This window comes from Anopheles funestus, chromosome 2RL, assembly GCF_943734845.2.
Source record: "Anopheles funestus chromosome 2RL, idAnoFuneDA-416_04, whole genome shotgun sequence".
NCBI classification, from domain to species: domain Eukaryota; kingdom Metazoa; phylum Arthropoda; class Insecta; order Diptera; family Culicidae; genus Anopheles; species Anopheles funestus.
Genome location: NC_064598.1, coordinates 73,760,404 through 73,785,876, shown reverse-complemented (window position 1 = coordinate 73,785,876; position 25,473 = coordinate 73,760,404). Strand labels below are relative to the sequence as shown.

At 39.9% G+C, this 25,473-nt stretch overlaps 1 protein-coding gene across 8 annotated transcripts; it reads left to right on the top strand.

The window, feature by feature from the left end:
• The first annotated feature begins 245 nt into the window (after positions 1-245).
• LOC125766576 (platelet-derived growth factor receptor alpha-like) lies at positions 246-25,064 on the top strand. 8 transcript variants are annotated; one of them, XM_049432660.1, is made up of 17 exons: positions 246-419; positions 11,544-11,950; positions 13,820-13,992; positions 14,081-14,416; positions 15,598-15,742; positions 16,043-16,321; positions 18,246-18,406; positions 18,843-19,347; positions 19,419-19,591; positions 20,100-20,141; positions 20,296-21,028; positions 21,094-21,570; positions 21,646-21,814; positions 22,707-22,936; positions 23,002-23,597; positions 23,682-23,835; positions 23,913-25,064. In XM_049432660.1, exons 2-17 carry the CDS (start codon positions 11,863-11,865, stop codon positions 24,350-24,352), a joined length of 4,701 nt encoding a protein of 1,566 aa, XP_049288617.1. In that variant the 5' UTR covers positions 246-419; positions 11,544-11,862; the 3' UTR covers positions 24,353-25,064. The 8 variants fall into 8 exon arrangements, with proteins under 8 accessions (XP_049288617.1, XP_049288614.1, XP_049288615.1 ...); XM_049432657.1 differs by having other exon boundaries at positions 11,524-11,950; XM_049432658.1 differs by having other exon boundaries at positions 11,491-11,950.
• Positions 25,065-25,473: the final 409 nt, after the last annotated feature.

The following is a 25,473-nucleotide window of genomic DNA, read 5'->3' as shown; positions in this document are numbered from 1 at the left end:
ATTATTTTATTGCGACAAATTCGAAATAAAATAGAATAAGAAACACGTTTGGAGCTATTTAAATAAAATAAAAATAAATAAAATAAATAAATAAAATATTCAATACAATCGTAATAGTCTTCATATTGTATTTAAATTTTTCATATGTAATTCAAAAAAACATAGCAAAAAAATAATCCGCCTCCAAACTATTGTAAACACCTAATGGCGTACCTAGCATCGTTCATGCGTTCTTCAATCGCATTCAACGCCATTCATTCATTCGTGTACAGACCGCCAAAGCAGTAAGACGTACGTTACTGCGCTCGTTCCACCGTCCAGAACAAAACCCTGTGTGTCTGTGTGCTACTGGTGTGGCCAAAAGTAACTACTAGTGAATGCACTTTGTGCTGTGCATTATCAAAAGTGCACTTGTGATTGTAAGTGTTGCCTTTGCATAGATACGTCTTTCAGTGATTGTGCGCCAAATCGCAGGCGCCTCGGTACGATTCGGTGCGCAGCTAAACGACGAACCGAGCTCACGTGTTCATAAACGTTAGGAGTGCTGGGTGGTGGGTACATCCGACGAGTGGCCCATCCCAAAGTAAAGCATTTAAGCTGTGTATCAGTGAGATGTGTTTGACGTGCTTCTCCCACGAATCGTACCCGAGTGGGTTGCGCATTCTAAAGCCCCAAATGTCACCCAAGTGTTGCGCTTGGTAGCAGCGCATAAAAAAGTAGAGTGTTCCCTTCGTCACAGTTGTTGCTCTACCGTCATTCTCATAAATGCATATTTTGTGGTGGTTGAACTTCGGTTAAAGAGTAACTTAAGGCCTTAAAGGGCAACAGTGCAGTGTAAACCGAGCGCCACGCCGCCACGCACAAGTGGACACATTTTGAATGTGTATGGGAGAAGAAAAAAAAACGTGCTATCTTACTCGTGAATATGTGTGTGACCGTGGGGCCGCCTTAACCTGCCATCGTCGCATCGTTACACTGCGAGACCTTCTTGGTTGTTGTTGTTGCTGTTGTTGTTGCCCCAACGCTTTGGGGTTGGAAGTTGTTCGCCGAAACGAAACGCAAAACCAGCGTCCGTCCTATCCGTCCGGCTTACCATCGGGTGGAAACCCCCAGCAGTATGGTTGGAAGAATGTGCTGATCGGGACAGAGAGTTTTTTTCTCTTTTATTTTTGTTGTCGTTTTGGTCGTAATGCTTAACCCAAGAATATGATGCACAGTGAAAGATAAATTGTTTATTTCGCCAAATTTATCGCGTCGGTTTTTTTATGTGCTGGTTCGTTCGAGCAACGTTTTATTTGCCGGGAAACAAACAAGAAACATAAGGAAAAGCCATGAAAACACCTACAGAATCTGCAACATCAGCATACTGGTGATCTGTTTCGTTTGTGGTTTTTTTTTTTGCAGTGATCGTAGTGTGTGAAGTTGCTGCTAGTATGCGTAAGTGTGTGTGGTGGTGGTGTTTGGCCGAATCGTGGTTTGAAGCTTGTTTTCAGGTCATCAAATTTGGGACCATCTTATGCTCGCAAAACCTGCCATGTGTCTGAAGTAGAATGGTGATTTTAACACACGTATACAAACGATAATGGATCGCATACTGTCGATCATCTTTCAGAACAACAAGTCCAACATGATCAGCCTCTACGCTAGTGACGCAACGGGTTATGCTTCGATGCTCTCATACTCTCTTTCCACCACTTACCCATCCACCCTCTCTCCACAGCTCTCATTGGTTTATGAACCGGTTTTTGAATCACACATTTCGGTAGATGGCGTTTCAGGGGCAATGTTCGAAACACCAAAAATTTCAACTTCATAGTGTAAAATCTTGTTTCCCTCAGGCAAAAAGAAAAATGAGTCAGAAATTCGCGACCAACATTTTTGGAGGTGTTAATTGTTTTCCATTATTTTTTCCTTGTTTTTTTTTTCTTTTTTTTAAGAGACTTCCAAGTGTTGAAACACTTAATTCCATTTTTCCACCCATCACAAATATAAAAAAAATGTAACGTCGAGTCGAGTGAACATTTCCCGATGCGCGTCCACTTATAGACTGTTGCGCATCACGCGTGTGTAAAATGTGGTTTTTCACACCCCGTCCACCCACCCAATAAACACGTCCAGTTGGTCCAGTTGTTTATACGGGGAAATAAAATAAACGACCCTATGGTGACAGGTGGATTTTCCAAACCAATGGCCGTATTAGCTGTTTCAAGTTTGTTTACTTTTGCCGGGGTCTGACCATATGAAAAAGGCACAATTTGCACAATAATTCGCTAAAGGTTTCAAATCAAAATCAAAAACTTTGTTTTACAGTGTGTTCAGGTGTTCCACTTCTACGATTGTAAGCATGGGACAAAAAATAGGAACACATCCTCAAGGGACAAGTCCGTTTCGTTGTCTCTAAATGCCTTTTTTTCTCCCTTTTGGAAACCTATTTTCCTTTAAAAACAAATAAAAAGCGTAACTAGCCTGTTCCTCACCGTTCGGTTGGAAAACATTGAAGACCAAACGCACGCTGACACGTGAAAATGTTTGACCAACGCAAAAAAAAACACGAATGGTAAATATTTAAACATCCTAACAACCACGTTCCAGGCCTGATATGCTTGGCCCGGTGAAGAATAGGAGTCGCATCCAATGTAACTGGCTCTCGTAGTTGGGTTTTGTGATGAAAGTGGCCCCAAAAGATCGAAACGTTAAGCCATTGACAAACTGTCCCGAGTTTAAGACCCACACGAAGGCAAATGCACGATTGTGTGTTTTTAGTTCTTCCATTTTCTTCAACAGTTGTCCACTTCCACTAACAACTTTCAGCTTTCGAAAAACTTTTGATAGACCCGCGGCTATATTCCCTTTGGCATGTAAAGATTATCATTCTACCAGTTTGTGTGTTCTGTTTCTGAGGTTCTTTTGCTGGTGTCGTTTGTTTCTTCTTGCTCGTTGGAACAAAACACAAAACCAGTGCGACAACCCTAGCACTAACGGGAAACTCGCCCGTCGTACGTCGCGGCTCGTATCGTGTGAGATAAACAGTTCTGGAGAATAGAAGCTCAAGATAAATCGTACAATGATCGGTAGGGAAAAGTGTACAACATGGGAAGAAATGTGTGTATTGATAACACAGCATCAAACTTGGAACATAAGGGATGGTAGAACTGAATAGAACAAAACAAAAACACTACAAGTGTTGCTGTGCTTCGTATCGCGTTGATATGATAAAGCTTTGAAGCAGATGTTATTTAATTTACCAACAAGTTATGGCAATGTTAGTTGTTTTATTTTTCTTACTTTGTGTGCGATCTTCTGTGTGATATTGAATGTGTTTTGCTACAGTTTTTATTGTTTCATCTTAAGGTAGATTTCTTTGAGCGTCTTTTCTGTGTGAAATTCGTTCAAGAATTTTGTAAAAAATAAAAGAACTTGACACTGTCTTCAAAGACGTTAATTTTGAAATCTGAAAGTTCAGTTTGAAGAAGAAATAAGCTTTTTCCCTTTCAATATACTAAAAAAGTTTGAGACATTTTTCTACGACCTAAAACTTTTCAATTGCCATACCGATATTAAATCATAACTTACATGATCTTGATTCCTCTTGATCTTAATCATACTTCAGCCTTGATCATAACTTACTCATTGTAAAATAAGCCATCAATAAGCCTCCTTCAATCGATTTGAACCCAGACCGTATCTGACAGTAGAATCCTTGTGTTACTGCCTTTTCATTTTGATCGCTCTAAACATGTGACGCTAGAAACTATATTTGTTCTATGTCTTCAACTTAATTTTTTCGTAATCAATTAGGTGATCATGACTTATAATCAAAGTGACAAAGTTTAAAAGAACTGCGCATTTAAGCACAAAGCTTATTAATTTATCGATTTGTACCTTCCATTTCACGGGTCGTCCATTAATATCTAGCATACCATGCTACCGAAGCATAGTCATCAAATCACTAAACATTATTATGGAATTGTTTCCCCCCACCAACCCCGAATCCACCCTCTCTTCCCAAAACCCGTATGGATTTACGTGACAAAAGTCCACGTCCATACCGGTTTCGGAAATCACACACGTCATGCGTGCGGTGCCGATGAATCACCCCAACCTCAACGGCAAAAGGTAAGCCAAATTGACTGTTGCCGGAGTCCGCGATCACAACCACACACAGAGAGAGAGAAACGAACAGTGGAACTTCCGTGCTAAACTCGTGATCATTCGTATCTAGTTACCTTGACGCATGGTACACCTTTGTACATAGATTGCATCCGTACATTGCGCGCTTCACGGTGTAAACAGTACTCACGCACACCAGAACAGTGGTCAAGGGTGTCTCACCCCGTTTACGTTAGAATACCTGAACACTGTGGCGCACCTAAGCGATCCAACTTTTCCATGCTTTAGATCGAAAAGATCAGTATCGGTGCGCATTGAAAGTAAAATGGAATGCCGGAGAATAAAACATAAATGGGAAACTGTCACCAGGGAAAGTCCCAGGGCGGTAGGTTAGTTGGTTGCCCGATGCTTCCAACTGCACACAGTGAACCGTGACGTCAATACCACCGTTTCGTTTGGTTGCCCCCGTTACCGAGTCAATAACGTTCAATTGATCTTGCGTTCCGTCGATTAATTCCCGGACCATGGTTTGCGGTGGAATGGAAGATCCAACTGTTTGGCTGCATATTTCACCCTCCGGCTTGAACAGAGAGAGTGGGTATATGTGTTTAGTCGCAGTTGATTGTAAATTAAGAATGCGTATAATAACTTCTCCATGACGCCGCAAGTAAAGCTGCGATCGGATTGTTTACACCGAAACAACGAGCGCCATTTGTGTTTGTTTGTAATGTTTTTTTTTTTTTTGCTTCTTCCAACCAGACATTTCTTCGGCATTTGACCCGACACCGAATCTTTGTCGATCGAACAAACGAAATGCACTGCAACGCATTCGAGAACATTGTGGTTGGGTGTGGTTCGGGATGACATTAACCAGAACCAGAACACCGCATGGAAAAAGTGAAGTGAATTCCATCCTCCAGTGATCGAATGCGTCTGAAAGATGCAACGGGTTTCTAAGACGAAAATCGATGCTACTGAAGAATGCTGAAATGAAGTGAAGTAAGCATCCGAAGAGCTGTACGATCGTCGTATCGTTCATCGCAATGGCAAACGGCTAAGGCAATGTGTCATATAAGAGTGCTGACGCACCCAAGAACCCAAGTGGCGTGTAGGCCGAGTAAAAGTGCAGCAACAGCAATAACTACAACGAGCACAGTCGACCACAATATTGTGTTTCAATTGGTGCCACCCCCCCGGGGAGTGGGGAGCGGAGAACCGGAAACCGCACCGAAAACGAAACAAAACCCGGATGATGGCTAGGTTTAGGTTTCCTTTCAGCCCACCGTTCGGCCCACTGTCAACAAAAACCAGGCAAACGACAACAGGTTGTCTGTTGCATTGCCGTGGGTTTTGCTTTGCGTGCGTTGCGAAACCGGGATGGACACTTTTAATGTGAAAACCATGCAAAAATCAAATGACCGCCAACCGGGAAGTACGGAAACGAGTTGAAAGATAGGGGAAGAATGGGGTGAAACTTTAGGTCCGGTACATTCATACAAAATTCCACAATCGGAAGGTTTAAAACACATACACGTACGGTCGGATAAGGGTCGAAAGCTGGCCATGTTCGCTTATCGCTGTCATTTCCGAAGTTTGGCTCAAGTTTGGCTACCTTTATCTGTTTATTTTTTACCTTTTTTCCGCACGGTGTTGACCACCATTTTTGTTATGCATATGTTTCTGCCATTTTCCTTACGCGACGATCATCGACGTTGTGTTGGTAATGCAGCTCACATCCACCGTGCAACGTGTGTCGATAGTCGAGTGGGTTAAACAAAACTGAAAAGGTAAATAAAAAAAATCCCACTTGCGCAAAACGAGCCACCCCACAGGAGACGACTTTGCTGCGTGTGACAAGTTTAGTTTATTTTACCGAACAGTAAACACAGCACGGGAATGTGCGGAAGGAAATATTTCCGTTTTTTTAATTTTTGTCACTAACCTTATCCGAAAGTGGAAAGGTGATTAATACACTTTGCTTAGCAAAAGTTGATGACGTACGCTTGGGGTGGAACTTTATTCGATTAATGTTTGGTTAATGATTTACCTTAGGACATGGGCTGATAAGAATTTTCTCTCCCTTTTTCCCGTGTGTGCATCTTGCAGCTGAAGCTTTTTTTTTGTTGGGCGTTATTCTATCTGTATCGTTACGTTACCAACACTTACGTAGCGTATGTTTACGAACCTCGTAATAAACTTTATACATTTTTTCCTTTCACTTTAGCACACTATCGATCTTGCAATGTGGAGCAAGTGATAACGTTTGAGATGGTTCACTGGTAGAATAAATCGAATCGTTTTGACATGTGGCTTGCCAAACAATCAATAGTTCCCAATAGAAAGCTGATTATACGATTGAGCTGCATATTTAAATAAGCTTATAGTTATGCATTTGCTTATGCATAATTTCTGCTTTCGTATGAATGAATGTGGTGTGAATGAAATAAAAATTAAATACTTAAGTCATTAAAATAATTTTGTTCTAGAATTTTAGTCAATGATCCTCTTTTTAGGGCCTTTTAAACGCATTACAGTGAGGGATATAATTATAATAATAAATATTGTACGATATTGCGATTCTCATTCAATTATAAGTCGTTGAAGGTTTCTAGGCATCGAATTAATTTATGTTTTTACACTGTTCTTATTATTGGAAAATATTTCAAAATAATTGTTTTGTTCTAAAATAGATTCCTGGTTCAATAGACTAGTCAAGGGATGTACATATGCTATGAAAAATATTTTCCTCTAAGTCAATTATTTCTTCTTAATTGAGTCATTTGAAAGGTATTAAAATAATAGACAAGTGAAACTCTAAAATAAGAATAACTTTTTAAACTTTTACGTCATTTCTATTATAAGTCGTTGAAATCTCCGAGATATTGATTTCTTATCAGGAGATTATAATAACAGTGCAAGAAACTTTACATCAATTTTATTTTAAATGAACTATTGGGAAGTTCAAACTGTTTATTTTACTCTAGTCCAATAGACCTTAATAATATTTACAACTTTCATGAGTGTTCGCAAATTGTTACAAATCTAGGAAAATTTTTGTTTTTTATTTTATATTTATTTCCTTCAGTATATTTTTACAAATTTAATAGATTTATTGCAGTTAACTTTTAAATTATTAAAAGCTTTTTATTGGATGCATTGTTATCTGATTGTTTCTTATTCATAGCACACAAATATAAGTTTGAACAGGATTTACGATGAAAAGAAAAATTCACCATATGGTTGACAATGGCTTTAAATCTTACCGGGAATCGTCAATAAATTTTCTCAACTTTATGCATAGAATACATAAAATTCATGAATGCTACGAATTTAAGCATAACTAAAATATGCAGAATTGTAATATGCATGGCAACTCTCTACATCATTCAGTGTGTATCGTTTTGTCGGAACTCCTTATTTCTCGTCACTATCCAATTCAGTATTGGGACACTGTAACCTAGTCTCGTTTTAACATTAATCTCACTGTAGACATTGCGGTGCGCTTTGGCCACCATCCACAGAGAGCATAATCAGTGAGACGTGCGAAAACTTTTAAACATTCGCGGTATACTACGAACCGCGCGACAAATTGGTGATTCACAAGCTTTGGTGATGGAATTCAGCAAACGTCTTACGGTCTTAGTAAGATGAGTTCAGTGTGATGACGATTCCGGCCCGTTTGGTAACGCTAAGCAAGTAAAGTGAAACCAGGCGCTTTGGTCACACTTAATGTCAGTTGAACTTTAACCTCCAACGCGGCCATCCGTATCCCAAGAAATGGATCACAACCATCCACAGTATGGAAGATTGGTGCTACAATTTGTTTCATTAACGGTTCGTTAGAAGTAGGTTACAAGTGTCGCCTAGTGCTGTGGGATATAAAAAGCATAGTTCCTCCACGAAAAAAAAGGAAAAACCACATCAGGGGAGAAATTCCGGAAGGTGAACGCACAAGTGTTGACAAAACACGCGAAACGGACACATTCGGGCGCATATTTGTGTGCCCAGAGTTGTGTGCAGCTGTTAACGATCATGCTAACAAACTACCGCAAACGATGATTCTTACCCCGTTGTTTGTGGTTCGTGTGGTCTTTCCCGTTGAAGTTCTTGGCCGGTGGCGAGGGGGGTCTAATAGATACAGTCACCCATGTGTGGCGTTAATTTAGAGTCCCGTCATTTACAAAACACGCGCTTACCGCGAGGTGATGATGTCATTATTAGCGTTCGCCGTGCTTTAAAGTGGAGGGCCATTTCTTCTTCCCCTTCGGCGCAGTGTAAAGTGTGTGCAATGTTCTTAAGGACGTTCCGAACTGGGAAAGTGGAACTGTAATCAAAAGGATTGTTGGTCAGTTGTTGAAACAGTTGGTCTTTTGCCTTGGTTTTGGTATGACTGATGCAGAGAAGCGGCGAGAAAAAGACAAGACATGAGATCACGGCAACAAGCAGTCGAACGCTTTGCCTGGAAGGCAAACGAGTAATATTCAATATGGGGTGCTACCGAGACGACTTGTACGAACGAATGTGAATGTTGTTAAATCACTTGAAATTGGTTCAGATAAGCGTCCCAAAATGGGGGAAACTTCTACTGCAGATCAGAAGATAGTTTTTTAAATTGTTTCGTTATGGAAACTAATTGATCTTTGAATAACTATAGAGGAAGAAAATATACAAAAAAAACTCTTTTTTTAACAGTAATAAATAATTTAATTTTCGAAAAAATAAATACCCATAAAGATCAGTAGACATTAACCTTAAACTCCAAAATAAAAAAAAAACTCCCGAAAAACTCCCGGCGCGACACCAAGAGCCCATTAATCAACTCCATTGTCTCCCTCTTTCTCTCTTAGTAAGAGGATAAATGGATTAATAAACCATATGATGAAATTAGTGTGGTTTATGCTTTCATCAACAGTTGACTTTCGGCGCTTTATTGACAAAACACATACACATTCCAATTGCCTCTGTGTGCTCTGTCAACAGCCGGTCAACAGAAATGTAGTGGCAATTTGGTCGCTTTTCTAATTACGCCAAACGGCGATGGCGTTTTTCGCCGATCGCTTCTATTGCACACGTGTACAAGGGAAATCCATTTGCTGTCCAGGTTTAGTGAGTATTTTTGTGTTACTTAATTTTGCCAACAACCCTCCCCTTCTCCCTTTCATACTTTTTACCCTCCATTACTACCCAACGAAATGGCGTCAGAATATTCGACATGCGGATAAACTAAAAATCGATAAATTTCCCTTTTTCCCTTGTACCGTCTCGCCGTGTCACGGGAAAAGGCCACAAAACGGTAAGAAGGTCAAACAATTGTGACCTGATGTGGTGTAGATATGGTTTCGAAATGTGTGCATAAGCACCGTGTGCACTTTTGGACGGGAAGCCGGTCAACGGGAATGCAGTTTGCCGGTTGTCAAATGCACTTGTCGGTGGTGGCATCGAAAAAACGGTCAATTAAGACTATTCTTTTATTAATTAGCGCTTTCAATGAATTTAACAAAATATTTATTTCTATTGCATTAATTTATAATAAGCAAAATAAAATAAATCTGCACGAAATTTAAACCCCATTCGGAAAAAAATCGAACTTTCTTATGAATTGTAGAGTTTGCTCATGCAAATCACCATTTTCGTTGTAAGTCTTCATGCCGCAACTCTTTTATCCCTTGAAGGACAGTAACCGGACACGCACGCACACGCACAATAATTGTGTGGCCTTGACGTTTCTTGCGTTCCTTCCGATATCAAAAGGTCGCTAAAGTAAACTTACGCCGTCTAGTGAGTTTCACAGTAATACAGGCAAAAAAAACGGGTTAAAGGCACACATTTTTAGTAGCATGAGCCAACTTTACGTTAGCAGAGGCTCATGCAAATCTGCATCTCATGTACTGTGAAATGGAAATGTAAATAAAAATAAAACTCAAAACATTTAGTTTCCGAATTTCCTTGGCGCCGATTTGATTTTTTTTTCTTGTGTCGCTTATAAATATGTTTCGTTTCGCCCAGAGAAATAGCACTAAAGTTCCTGTATACTTTGTTGTTAGGGCTTTTTTTTATTTGAGCAGAACTCTATTATTTTAAAACTCGCACAAGAGAATCGCAAAAATTTCCATACGAAATTCCCCGATGAGATACAAACCGTGTGGCAACAAACCAGTGCTAATTGTCTCATTTATTTTTATTACCATGATGATGAGCAGCCGGCCCTTCATATTTAGCTGCTAAGGTAAAGTCTTTTGTTTGGACAAAAGTCAGCAAAAACGGGTTGCACGTGGAACGGATTGATGATGGTTATGGTCGGAACATGCGTAACATCAGCTGATAGTTTAACAACAAAGATAGATAAAATGCTATTATTTTTTTTTTGTATATATTTTATTTATTTTTTGTTAATCAAGAAAAGGAGTTAAAAATATAAACAAAAGCCAGTTAGTAACCTGTGTGGTTTAATCTACCGTTCAATGTTTAATTACCTTGCAGATATGGCCACTCCTAGTCCAACTAGTGTTTGCTTGCTTCGGTAAAGCATGTTCCACTGGGGATGATTTGCGGTTGGCACAATAATTCTCCCATGGGAAGACTTTAGACTAGTTAATTAAATGACTGCTGCAGTAGTAAGGCAAAACTGGATCGTCCAACTCCAAGTTGACACTCTACGAAGGTGTGTTGCGTTTCACGTGCAGTGTGTAATGTGTCGAGCATAGACTTCCGGTCAGTGATGCACCATTATCGCCTTGGACCAACGGCTGGACGTGTTGGACACAATTACCCCTCTTTATGTGTATATAGTGATTTAATATTCTTCCGTGTTAACCAAAACCGGGGAAACAAGCCAAATGTAACACATCGAGTCGATTGGAAACAAATATCGGAACTCGACATGTTTATGTTACACGTGCATGGATTTAATTTATCGACACGCAAACGAAAGCGACATGTGGGTCGACATCAAGCCGGTGTTCCGTATGGTCCGGCAGCCTCTTTGTCGCTTCTTTACCAACGTTACACGGCGATTGGGGCAAATGGTGTCACGGTCTGTGATGACAAATCTTTTCAAGAATCGCGACAAATAAGGAAAACTGTACAAGGACACTTTGTGTGCGTGATATCGGCACCGATCGGTGCATTGATCGGTAGGGAAAACACATTCAACCGGACCTGCCTCGATTGCCAAACAAATTGTGTCGAACTAACCAAAACGGTTGGCTAGAAGGAATGCATCAACATAAAAACATTCGTCCGTGTGGGTACCAGCTGGCGTAATAAAGTGTTTACGTTTGCGATTCGCGAATTTGCAAATCGCGATAAATTAAGCTCCGTTTATTGAACTGTTTTTTTATAAGTGTTTGTGTACAATAAGTGTTGGTACCCTTTTTGCAGGTCATCTAAATCGTTTGCTTATGCTAATTTTAGTTGAATTCTTCCATCAAAAGTGTAACAACAACAATCGTGGTCGTGGTGCGCAAATTGATTCGCATTCGTGCGCTCATCGCACAATTCAACGCGCAAGTGTTTAGTTTGGAACGATTATCCAAAGTGGTGAAGAATGTGAAAAGTGCCGTATCGTTTAAGGAACACAAACACTCGTTCCAGGTACGATGTGCCTGACGAGTGGCTTCTGCAACAAAGTTAAGAAACTATGAAGTGTTTGATTTGGAGAGAATACGGCAAGATCGAATTTTTCCAGTGTCGCCCGGAAAGGCCAAACGGTGTCCAGCAGATAGGAGTAAATTAGCGAATTTCATTAGCACCATGATGATGGGCAAACCAGCTACTGTGATATTAGTCGTTACGTCCATCGCTATCTTAAGCGTGTTCCATCGTGCAACGTTAGTTAGTGGTAAGTATTGTGTTTTTTCATTTAACATTATAATTTATTTTATCAACAGTTATAGCAAAATATTTAAGATTTAATTATTAATATTTACTTATTTACTTGGTACCAAAAATCATAAATCATTCTGCAAAACTAAGTCACTTATAAAAAAAAATCTTCAAAACGATCTCGATACTTACAGTAGTGGTTAATTAAATAAGGGCACATAAAATAGTCTCTATATTGTTAGTAATATTATTTTATTTTACAATTTTTATCGCGTTTTATCAACCATGATATTAAAATGTTGCTTACAAATTTAATTACAAAGCTTTGTCATTGAAAAAAACCATACTTTTAATAGTACAACTTTTCTTACAATCTCCCAACAAGCTATTCTGATTTTTCTACCATTATCCGGCGTATATATTCCACATAATTATGAAGGCTAAAGGCATTTTGATGGATTCTACTTACTTTAGTGCGGTAATCAAAAAATTTTTTTCTTATGATAAGGAAAGACTTCTTTTAATATTTTGATGTCAAAGCAAGAAACCTTTATATTTTATATAATGTTGTAAAGATTAAGCTCTACTAATTTTCTTGTTTCCTATGCCTGAAGCATTGTACAACTTTAATTATTTCCTTTCCAAACAAAAATTATTTTCACAAACAGAAATAATTTTCAGAAACCTTTCCACATCATCTGAAATTGAAAAGGTAAAAAAGTTAAAAGATAAAAAGTATTACAAAACTATAAGCTTCATCAAATCACTTTTAGAGACAACCTTATTTTAATCATCACCACTGTAATAAATCCCAATCAAAACAAAGATAAACAATTTATATTTCCACCACTGGAAGCTTATTGTAATTAGTATAACTTGACTAGTTATCAATACGGCCAGGCCGTTCTAACTGAATAAAAAAAACTTGACTAGTTCAATGTGTTTCTAAAACATATACTGTTATGGAAAAACAAGTATTTCAACTCAAAGTGATCTTTCGCACCAAACCGGTACATATGATCATTCCACAAAACCGTAAAGGTCGGTTAGCCTATCGCAATAACGGCATCCATAAAGAAAAACGCAGAATGTTCTTAAATTTCAAGCATTCAACCATGCAAACCAGGCACACCACCATCATTAATCTCCTATTACCGGCCTGGCAAAGTATCGCCCAGTCGCCCTAATTACATCACCTGATGTACAAGACAAGCAACTAAAGCCATCGTCCGTGAATGTAGCGGCTCACTAGTTGCCGGAGATTTCGTACATTTGTGGTTTGAGGTTTTTGTGGCCGCGTGTAGCTTAATGTACAAGAGCACGTGAAGCTCAAGCAATGCTGAGCGATGCATAACGTTGAGTGAGAGTCTCTACTACACCCGGTTTATGTACCGGGGCATCAGTTTCAATGTGGTGTTGATTTTTGATTCTTATTCCTAAAGGGTAGAAGATTCAAAAGACTCATCCATCTGCATTCCATTGCAAGAAATGTCGCCACGAGTCGCGGCGTAGCGCGGGCAGAATGAATTACAGCGTTGAGTGAAAGACGGCATGTGTACAGTTTATGCTTGCAGCATAATATCACTCCCTACCCCAGCTACACGATGGACGAAACGGAAACAGAAACAGATTGATAAAAAATGAACGATAAAATTCCTTTCGGGTATGCGGCGAGGGGGTATTGCGGGTCGAAAACCCTGTGAGGTTGCCAGGGGCACATGAATGTTTACAAACAAAACGAGACTTATCGGCGTGCTTTCCTCACGCACGACACACTAGAATGCATCGTTTACTTCAACTATCTACGCGAGTTACTTTCGCCTGTCACGTTGAACTATGTCCGTACCCGAAAATAACTTGCGTTGCTTGCTTTCTTCCCACGCAGCACTCGATGATCATCGCATTGTGAGGGAGCAGGATAGCAACAATGCACACGGTGCACCGGAAATTGATACCGTCGAGGAGGAGATCACACTACCGAAAGGTGCTAGCTGGAATTTCACCTGTAAATCCCATCAACCGATCTTGTGGACACATTATGCTGCATCGTACTATTGGGTAAGCGGAATCGACCATCCCACCGTATGTCGATCATTTCCTTTATAGATCCATTGTAATTTCCAACCTCGGCGGGGTTTTTTTACAGAGACCGATGTACAACGTCCCCCATGACTTTCAAACGGACGATCCGGACAAACCGTACGGAAGTGTGCTCATGCTGACGGATGCCTCTGCCGAACTGGTCGGCCGGTACTATTGTGTCAATATGGAATCCTACGATGAAGAGTTAGAGGATAAGTTGGATGATTTGGTAGCCGAATATTCCGCCTCCACCGTTTACGTGTACGTCGACGATCCTGACGAACCGCTAGTTCCGGTAGATTCACCCATTTTTCGTGTAAACCAGTACGAAAACTTTGTCATACCTTGTAAACCAACGCACCCAAATGTTGAGGTGGAGCTGGTCAAAGATTTGGAAGGGGTAAGTGAATTCCGGCATGTTAAGATCGTCCCGTGGTCCTCCTCAAAACGCTCTATCTCATCTGTAAAATGGCACTGTCTTGCGTGTTCGTTTTTTTTTTGGATGTCTCCTTCTTTCTCTCTCTCTCTCTTTCTCTATCAAAATTTTCTTCTGCCTTCTAGCCTCCGAACTATAATACTACGTACAATTCGGCCAATGGTTTTTTGGTGCACTCCCAACGGTTGGATACCGGTATGGCTATATTCACTTGCAGTGTCGTGAATTCTACCGTTAGCATCAATCAGACGCTGTACGTTCGCATCGATCGTACGTTGAGTTCTTTCATTCTCGTTTTTTAATCCCCCATTCCTCAGATGATATACATTCTTAAGTAATTTTTCATTCATTCCCTTTTTGTAAAACTACCTAGACTTCCCCCTGCCCGCTGTGAATATGCACACTTTCCTTAACAATTATCGAGGAAAAGTACTTGGTGTAAAAGTAAAACAAGCATTTCGCTCCCCTTTTTCTTTTATACTAATGAGCTGTAAATACTGTTAAACGGTACTGTTGGAGCAGCAAAATGGCCACACTCGATGGGGGGTTGCATGCAATAAGTCTTAAAATAAAATGTGACCTCCAATGTTTCCATCTGTTTGCCGTTGCCATCAGAAGGCGGCAACGCGTATTGTGTGTTGTTTCGATCGTCTCGCTGCCTTAATAGTATATGCACATGCACATGATCCATTGTGCGTATGTCGACCGTTTCCCGGCAGTATGGTGGAAAACTGCTGAAAAAACAAAAGCACCTAATGCTGCCTGTCTGATGGAAGGAAGTAGTATGTTTTTGATTCCACATTTTATGGCTTTACATGTCTGAAGTACTGCTAGAAACTTGTTGTGGAATGTGGGAAGAGGATCTTCAAAGACTTTGCTTCACTTCCTATAATGTGTGGTTACTCCTTCCTTCCGTGTGGTCATGTATAAAAGATGTATAAATAGTTTCTAAATGACTTTTTCTGTATATAAAATATCCCAATAATAACCAAACCTACATTGGCCCAATCGACAAACCCTTTCCAATCGCTCTCATTTCCACTTCATACTTTCACTCTGTGTGTATTCCCGATTTTTTGGACCTTTTCCCTATTACTTCAAATAACAGTCAATTTTGAACCTTATATTACTTTCTATTACTTCAGGATTTGGTTGAAGATTATCAGTACAGTAATACCCAAGGATATCTGCTAAGCTTTAACAGGCTGGAGGATGGTGGTTCCTACTACTGCCTGGTGAAAGATAAACCCGAACATCGCATACACTTCGAGATAGCGATCAACGAACACTGTGAGTTCACTACTACCGAAGCACATCGCCATACCATCGGCACTAGGTTTAGGCGGACCTTCCAGCAACGGAAGCGTCCAGACGGGATTGATGGTGATGGTGTTACTTCTTCCAACAGCGACGAACCGTTTTCGGATGATCAAACCGGCAACTGGCTAGGTCAGGTGTTTGCTATGCATTTCGAACTGTTTGCCAACCAGCCAGGATCGATATCTTCCGATGGAAGTTTACAAACCTCCCTAAACTCATTAGATGCCCCTCACAGAGTGGCAATAGTTAAATTCAAACGTTCTATTTTAGATGAATTTGAAAACATCACCGGAAACAGTACATTCCACGGGGATGCTGTTGAAGATCCAATGCGCTTCGGCAACAACATGACGGAAGGCAATAGTACAACATTTGACAATTTTACCTACATTTATCTCGATGAGGACACTAGCAACGAACCGGTTGCCGGGACTTCTGTTGGCAACGAAAATGCTACGGAAGATCGTTCGACTACATCTCGTACCACTCATGTCTATCCTCTTCATGGCGAAAACTCTTCACACGTACCATTGATCTCTACTATTGAACGTAATTACTATATCTATCTATCACATACCTTTTGTTCTGTACGATGTTGTTATGCGCTCGTTCGTATAAAACAGTTTTGCTTGTTTCCTGATCAGTTTCTTGTTCGCTTTACAAGCACTTTTGTACTTTAATTTTTTTTTTGGATAATCCCGTTTCCCCGTTTTGTTGCCCCTCCTTTCAATCTTACTACTTCATTTCCTGCATTGCATGTAACAAATACGTTCAAAACAATATATCCGTGTACATAAATGAACAAGTTTCAATGGAAAACATTGCTCTTACTTTTTGAACCAAAAAAATGCGAAGCAAGCTACAAGCTACTCAGCGACAAACGTGCACAATCTTTCTAAACATGTGCATGAATCATTTCGAATCTTCTTCAAACACTTCCGAACGCACATACAAAATCATTCCCTTACTTTCATTCTTTTCTACGAATTTTATCATATTTTCTTCATCAGGTGGTTGGGTCAGTACATCATTTTATTGTTAATCTCTCACTCTCTCTCTCTCTTACTGCGGTAAAGTTAGTGTTACAAGAAAAAAAACCCATGATAATTAAATAATTGTATTCTATTTCTATCCCGACAAACTCATCATCTCATCGCGACACACACAAAAAACCAAAAAAAAACCCCTATATAACGTGTACCACAACCTTGGGACTACCCACAATGCTCAATAACGTGCTTTCTACCGTGCGGTGTTCAGACGATTCAGAAGAAGGTATGAGGTTTTCTAAATTATGCCACGCGTTCTTTTCTACTAAGCTTACAAATCACTAGAACACTCATCACATTCTTAGAAGCTAACGATCGGCAAACGATCTACGTTTTACGGGTGGCTACGGAAAAAAGGATGCTAGGACCTTTACTTTCCCTTCTAGCTGTGGTTGTGTTTTGTGAACTTGTTGTGGTTATGTGATGGTCCCACTTGCCCCACTCCGAATCTTTCCTACACACCGTGTTGTTTTGCCAAGATTAATACACACAATTTAATTCCTACACACAGTTTTTTTTGCGATAATCCATCAGGAATGTTTCCCCACAATCAGCCACCCTGTGCTGTGATAGTAACAGTTGGAACTTAATCTCACAGCTAGTGTTTGGAGTGAGTTGTTTTAAGCTTTAGCACCAAGCAAATTAAAAAAAAAACTAATATCTCTTCGTTCAGTAAAACAAACAAAAACGATACTTGACGTACGGAGAAACGAAATATTGGCCTTAACTCATCAAACCCCTTAAGCAACGTAACCGATTTCAATGCACGTAAAGAAACGTCTACCACGGGACATCAAACCCATCCCTACCCTGTTTTTTTTTCGTTTTATTACCTACCTGTTAGTGTTGTTTAGTGTTTGTAATCGTTCGATTGGATCGTAAAGGCGGGTTTATGTTGGATGCGGATCCTGGCGTAATTGCAATCCAATTATTTCCGGCTACTTTAGGTGCCTCAACTATCGACGCTTGTCACAGCTGTAACCTGGGGTGGGTTCACAGTAGCTAGATTTTGGTATGGTGCGTTCGAATCTTTTTCTATTTTACCTTCAAAGCAATGGAACTCATTGAAACCGGTTTGCCTGTAGAAAACAACCCTAATTGCATGTTTTATATATTTATGTTTTGTTCGCGATTATGTTAACGGCTTCGGCATTACGCCAAACTGCATGCATTTACCTCATTTAAACTGCTACCGCTTGTTGCACCACGCTTCACGCCTAGTTACTAATCATTTACTTCTAAGCAATTACTTAAATCTTTCCCTTAAATATTTCTCACCTTCCCCATGATAGTTTCCTTCATTTTAATTACTTTTTTCCCGTGTGGTTTATATTAACACATATGTGTTTGTGTGTTGTTTGTTTTTGTTTATTTTTTTAAAATTATTTTCTTCTAATATATTGTCGCTCTGTTCAATTGCTTAGCTGTAGCTGAGTACATAATGAAACCGTCGATTCATAGCGATACCAAGGATCACATACCGATCGGTCAACGCATCCGCCTTGTTTGCAAGGTAAACATTCGCGCCGGCGTTAATCTCGAAATGACGTGGAAGGTTCCGCCAAACTTGAAACTCGCCGTAAAGGTAAGCTTACAACGTCCACCTAGCGTAAATATTAACATAGACCAATAATATCTTTTCATTCATTTATTCCAATACATAATCGTAGTTAGTTTTCAATTTTAATTGTTTAATTATTTAAAACAACTTTAATGTAAATTACAACATTCAAAAATGTTCTTTTTTAAAGATATAACTTTTTCAGGCTGTTATTCTACTTAATTTAATTTCAAAACATTTATGAGAAATTAAAATTTGTCGACTTTAGTGAAGTACTGGGCGCCTCCAGCCAATTTGTATTACATTCGAAAAATGGTTATTACTTTTTCTGTTGGTTAGGAATTCTTCGAAATTAAATACTTAAATTAAATTAAAATTAATAAAATTAATGTATAAACTATAAAAAAAATTTCATGTCTAAAATATATCTCAAATAAATCGCTTGATGTTTATTTCCCAGGACGATAGAACAAGGATTGGCCCATTGAAGGTGGAACCGGTTCCAGATGCAGAACATCGGGAGATAGCTTCCCGGGAGCTTATCATCGAAAGGGCAACACTCGCCGATGATGGCACATATCGTTGCGTAGTGCAGGATCTAAACAATCATGTAAACTATCACAGTTTCAAGCTGCACGTACGCGACTCCGCCGAGGACTATGTGATGTTGCGCGAAGAAAACAATCTGTCCGAGATTAATGTGCGGCCGAACGCGATCGGAAAAGCAGAACCGATCAACATTGTAATCGAATATCGATCGCACCCGGCCAACATAACGTACTACTGGTTGAAGGATGACGACGAGATAACTGCCGGACATCATGGGAAGTATGAGCTCACCCATAGCGATACACATGTGAAGCTGCGTATAACAGATCCGAAGGTGTTTGATACGGGTAATTACACCGTGTTCGTTATGGCTGGAAATGCAGAAAAATCGCACCGAATGGCAGTGCTTGTTTATGGTAAGACGAATGAAGATACGCTAGTATTCGTTGCCGAACTTGTTGTTAAACAAGATTTACAATAATTTCAGCCAAACCCATCTTGCATATGGAAAGCAAGTTTGTGAAACCGAACGAGGAGGTATCGTTCCAATGCAGAAGCATCGGTTTTCCACGGCCAGATATATCATTCGCTTTTCTTCCCTGTCTGGCGAAACCCTGGACGAATTGTTCGATACCATCATCGAAGGATACCCACTGGGACGTAAGTAGATCGTCACACAGCCGTTGCTTTCCACCATTACAAGACTTCCAAATCGTGCATGTTGGACTATAAATATCATTTGCTTCGCCGTAGATCGCATGTGTTTCTACAAATGCGTTAAGCAATATGCTGAAAACGAAAAAAAAACGAAGAGACAGAAAGAGTTTATTTTGATCATTTATGGTTACCACATTGTTGTTACTTAAAACCACTAATTTACGAATATGTTATTAACAATGCTAGTAATACTATAGCTCTAACAACAAATAAACGACAGCGTATTTTACGTTGAAGGACACAAGAAGACATAGACGAGGTAAGGTAAGATATTGTAGAATTAAACTGAACACGAAAAAAAAATTACCAACCTCGTACCAAATGTCAACGAGGAGCGATTTGGATGATCTTGTAAAGGGTTTTCTGTTTTTTGTGTTGTTGATAATGCTAAAATTATGCTTGTGTCTTGCTTTGTGCTAACAAACAAACCCATTTCCACTCGTTTCTCTAGTCCTCGAGCCCGGATATCGGTTCGGAGCCATCGGCAAGATCGGTAAGGCAGTCTACGAGTCCCTTTCTTATTGCTACTATGCGTCTAATATAAGTAGAACTTACCGGCTTTACATGTCATACCATAGATACATTATTAAATAATACAAAACAAGAGATTCTTTACGGTGCTAACAGATTCGTTATATACCCCACAGCTTCCCGGTGGAAAACCCGAAACGCAGATAACGAAGTCACGAATCTACACAATAATTCCGAAAGATCCGGGCGTGGTGTACTGCAAAGCAATCAACACGGAAGGTAGTGAAGTGGCGCAAGCCGATCTATTAGTTAGTGAACTATCCGATGCGATAACGCTGGAAAAAGAGCAACCAAAAGAAACAATCACCGTGGGTGATCACGTCACGATCGTCTGTTCGGCACTCGTGTACAATCACACCAAGAACATAACGTTCGTGCTGAATGGCAATGAGCTGCACGAAGCGGACGGTGTACGCTTAAGCTACTCGGAAAAGCTGTTCGCGTGGCAGGCCCGGCTGGACATTGAACATGTTACGAACGATCACGAGGGAACCATATACTGCCATGTGCGAACCCAGCTCAACAGCGTCGAAACGCGAGCCTTCCACATGGAGGTATTGGATCCCATCGCACCGATGCTTGTGAGCGGAAAGATCAATCAAAGTCTGTCGGTCGATTTGCACGATCCGTTGAAGCTGGAGTGTGATGTAGTGGGTACACCGGATCCGAAGATCGTTTGGCTAAAGGATGGTGAACCGGTGCAGCCAGATGAAAGCAGCAATCGGGTACAGTTAACGAAAACGACACTTATTTTTGAGTATCTAAAAATGGAAGATTTAGGCACGTTTGAGTGTCGGGCGGAAAATAAAATGGGCACAATTGAAAAGTACTGGAAGCTGGATGTACGAAGTAAGTCCCTAGACTGTTATACGCTTAGCTAATATTAACTTAAATACCTTTAATTTCATCCTCAGCTGCGGTGGTGAGAAAATCGCTCATTTATATAATCTTGTGCCTGTTCCTGCTGTTGATCGTCGCGATCGTAATGGTTTCAATGTTCTACTGCAAGAAAAAGAAGGAAGTGAAAGCCATGAAGGAAGCCGGTATTGTAAACTTTGAGGAAGGCAATTTGGGTGTTTACAATCCCGAACTGGCGCTTGATGAGCAGGCCGATCTGTTACCGTACAACTCGGAGTACGAGTTCCCGAAGGATCGGCTCAAGCTCGGCAAACAGCTGGGAACTGGTGCTTTCGGTGTGGTAATGAAAGCCACCGCTACACGCATTATGGTGAACGAGGATGAAACGACCGTTGCCGTAAAGATGGTGAAAAAGCAAACCGACAACGAGGTGATGCGGGCACTCATTTCCGAACTTAAAATTATGGTCCATCTGGGACAGCATTTAAATGTGGTGAACTTACTAGGAGCAGTTACTAAAAACATTGCCAAACGTGCGTAGTATACGTTTTTTTTCGTTTATTTAGCACTGTAATGAGGTTAAATTAATGTCGTTTATGTTATTGCAGGTGAATTGATGGTGATCGTGGAGTATTGTAGATTTGGAAATGTACAAAACTTCCTGCTAAAGCACCGTCCCTATTTCATCGATCAAATTAATCAAGAAACGGGTGAGATCGATTCGTCGATCGATAAGAATCAGTTACGGTGGTCGAAGTGTGGTTACCAGTATAATAGGTAAGTAATGAAGTGCACGCATTTTCACTATTCGATCAATGTACTAACAGTATAACAGTATAACAGTTTACTAACTGTTTCATTGGCACTGTGCTTGGAATTATAGAGGTGGTAAATGTTGTGTTTTGCATTCTCGTTTGAAGGTACTAATTTTCTGTACTAATATAAAAATAGTATGTCAAAAATATTTGATCTATGTTTTATGGGAATATAACACTAATTCAAAGGAAAATTATGCAAAGAAAAACAGATAATGAAATGATTCGAGAAATTTGTAATTTTTCTTTATGGGTGACACGTTTTCGAGTTTACTAAACTTATTAACAATACTAAACGGATGGTATAACTAAACACAGCTAACATTGTATCCGAATTATGTTGCTCGCCATTAAGATCATAAAATGAAAATCACCTGTACATAAGATTGGTACCAAAACTAAATTTTAACACAACTCACAAAAACGATTTTAACCTATCGAATGACTTTCGAATCGAAATCATTTGTAAAAAAAGAAACTTGATCGTTTAATTCGTAATCCTTTTCAGTCAAGGTGAAAAAGTTCATTTAATACTCTCTACTATTTCTCTCTCTCTCTCTATTATTCATTCTTTCTTATATCATCCTATGTGTGCTCTGCTCTTACCTTAATGCTCGCACCTTCTGCAACCGTATTGTCTAACCCGAATCTACATCGAAACATCAACTTTGGTTGGAATATGCATCCCGTGTGTGTGTGTCGGTATCGCTTTCTCTTACCACGTGGTATGGCTATGGCTATGGTGATTAACGGTGGTTTTGTGTATTCACTTTTACTATTGATCCTGTGGAATTTATGTTGTACTGTGTTTGTGTGTGTTTGTGTTATTGTGGATAACAATTGTGGTAACGTAGTCAGGGTTTGAAATATGTAAATCTTTCATTTTCCACCAACAACGTCAATCATCATCCCCTTCAACATCCGACTGCTTTCTACCATAATCACATCGACAGCGGATCAACGCAGTACGTTGACCCGAAGAAGCATCTCAACTCGAAGGGATACGTACGGCATTCCGGGCTCCAGAACATGGGTATGGTGGACAGTTGCAACACCGAAGTAACAGCCATGACATCAGTTGAAGGTTTGTTTTGCTTGTACCGACTAATATGAGCAAAGTGATTACATTGCCATTGATTCCATTTGCAGTGGAAGATCTAAACACGGTCAACTCGAATGAACCGCTGTGGCGTTCGAACTACGGCATGGATTACAAAGGTCCGGCACGATCCGTCAACACGACCGATCTTGTTTGCTGGGCGTCCCAAATTGCCAGCGGAATGGAGTATTTGGCCTCGCGGAAGGTACTACACGGTGATCTGGCTGCGCGAAACATACTCCTGTGCGATGATAACGTGGTGAAGATTTGTGACTTTGGATTAGCCAGATCGATGTACAAGAGTGACAATTACAAGAAAAAGGGTGAAGCACCACTACCATTCAAATGGCTCGCGCTGGAATGTATTAGCGATAATGTGTTTAGTACGTATTCGGATGTGTGGGCCTATGGAATAGTTCTCTGGGAACTGTTTTCCCTTGGCAAAGTGCCTTACCCGGGTATGGAAGCGAATCAGGAGCTGTACAACAAGTTGCGCGATGGCTATCGGATGGATAAGCCACAGTACTCCAACCAAGATATTTATGACATTATGTTAAACTGCTGGAACGTAAAGCCCGACTCGAGACCATCGTTCAAGGATCTGAAGAGCAGATTTAACGCCATGCTTCCGGACGAAATGCGAGATGTAAGAAAATCGCTTGGGAAAAGATTTAAGAATGTTAGGTTATAAGATGTTTTTTTTTCTTCTCTTCTCGGAATCTGCTTTTAGCATTATCTGGAACTAAATGAGCCATACCTTCAAATGAATGCGGAAAAACTAGAACGAGGCGATACCGATTATTTAGCCAATCTCGGTCCACCAGAGGAACCGGCACCTACTGCACCAAATTATGTGAATGGTATCATTCTACCTCTTCCACCGAGTAAGAACTTGAATGATAATGCATAACAGCTCCCATACAAGCAATATTCTGATCATCCCTTTTAATTTCTATTTTAGTTTCAGAAATCCGAAACGATAAAGACTATCTGAAGATGTCCCGGGCAAAGTCCGAATCGCAGGAGAGCAATTTTGATTTTGCCTCGTTTAACAGCGATCGCCATTCGCCAACTACTCGCAACAATCTCGATACTAGTCCACCCAATGGCAGCAAACGGCACAAGAAGCTTGGTCTGCCGGAGGAAATTCCCATGCTCGATGGTAACCGACTGTCGTCCACCATGAATGGATTTAATTCCGATTCCGAAACGGAACCGGTCAGCCCGCAGCCACGTGAGCGCACAAGCAAGCACAACCCGGAACCGCAGTATATGAATGTGAAGAGTCAAAAGTTTGCGGGCCGTTCGGCGAATGATGAGATCGGTGCGGGTATTACACAGGAAGCCATTAGCAATCCTGGCTACATAGCGCTAAGCATGGTCGACGAAAAACGCTGCTAGTAAATGAGTATCGGAAAGAGTTTTACTTTGTAATTTTTAAGCAAACTTTGTATTTGTGGTTCTTGTAAAGTGAATGCCACAGTTTCATTTTCGCTCATAAACTTTATACAAAGATTTGACGTTTAAAACAGTTGGGACCGTTTCTAGATTTTTTGCACGTTGAAGTGAAAGATTTAAAGATAGAATTGCATACAGTTCTCCTTTTTGGACCTTCTGTAAGGCCTTAATTGCCTCTACACAAAGCTTTATCGGCTTACCCAATGTCTGGAGACAGGGAAAAGATTAATTTTTTTCCTCTAAAATGAAACGTTTAAATAATAAAGAAATGGTCCCACCTTTCTCATTTAAACTCAAAAACCCTGTAACCCTGCATCTTCCATTCGTTCTTAATATTTGGCCAAATAATGAGTTCGCTTGAAAAATGATCATGCTAACGAGCTCAGTAATACTTAAGACACCGAATAAGGCGCACAGGAGCAAGCGTTACTCCAAAAGGAAACTATCGAGTAGAGCGCAAAGATACACACTATTTTCGTATGTCCTTTACATAGCTGTGCGTATTTTGAATAAGTAAGTGTACATAAATTATTACAGAAGCATAGCGTATCGTGTTACGATATCGATTCTATACGTACGGCAGAGATAGCAACACTTCCATCTAATGTAATTAATTGTTAAGCTGCGACAAATAAAACATACCTTCTTTCGAATACTTTCTGTAGTAGTTTTCTATTAATTGATATTTTAATAACAATGTAAAGTACAATAAAAACGAGTTGTTTTGTAATAACTCTTTCGAGCGAAGGACGTACGATCAATCAACATTACAACTACTATTCATTTAGACTTTCCGGTTTCATTCATCGGCAACAATCTTTGGCATAAACACTTCTACCTTAGTTATTTTTTTTACATATCTATTGTTTCCAAAAATAGTTTAAAAAACAAAATCAGCTTTTTGAAACAATTTTTAAAAGTAACCATCATTTAAAAACGCTTGGTAGTTCAAATAAAAAATATGAATATTGCATACTTTCAGGGGCTTATATTCACCACTCAATCATGAACTGTGAAGCGTTTTAGTGATGAATTTCAAAACGCTTAATCAATTATTTTTTCTA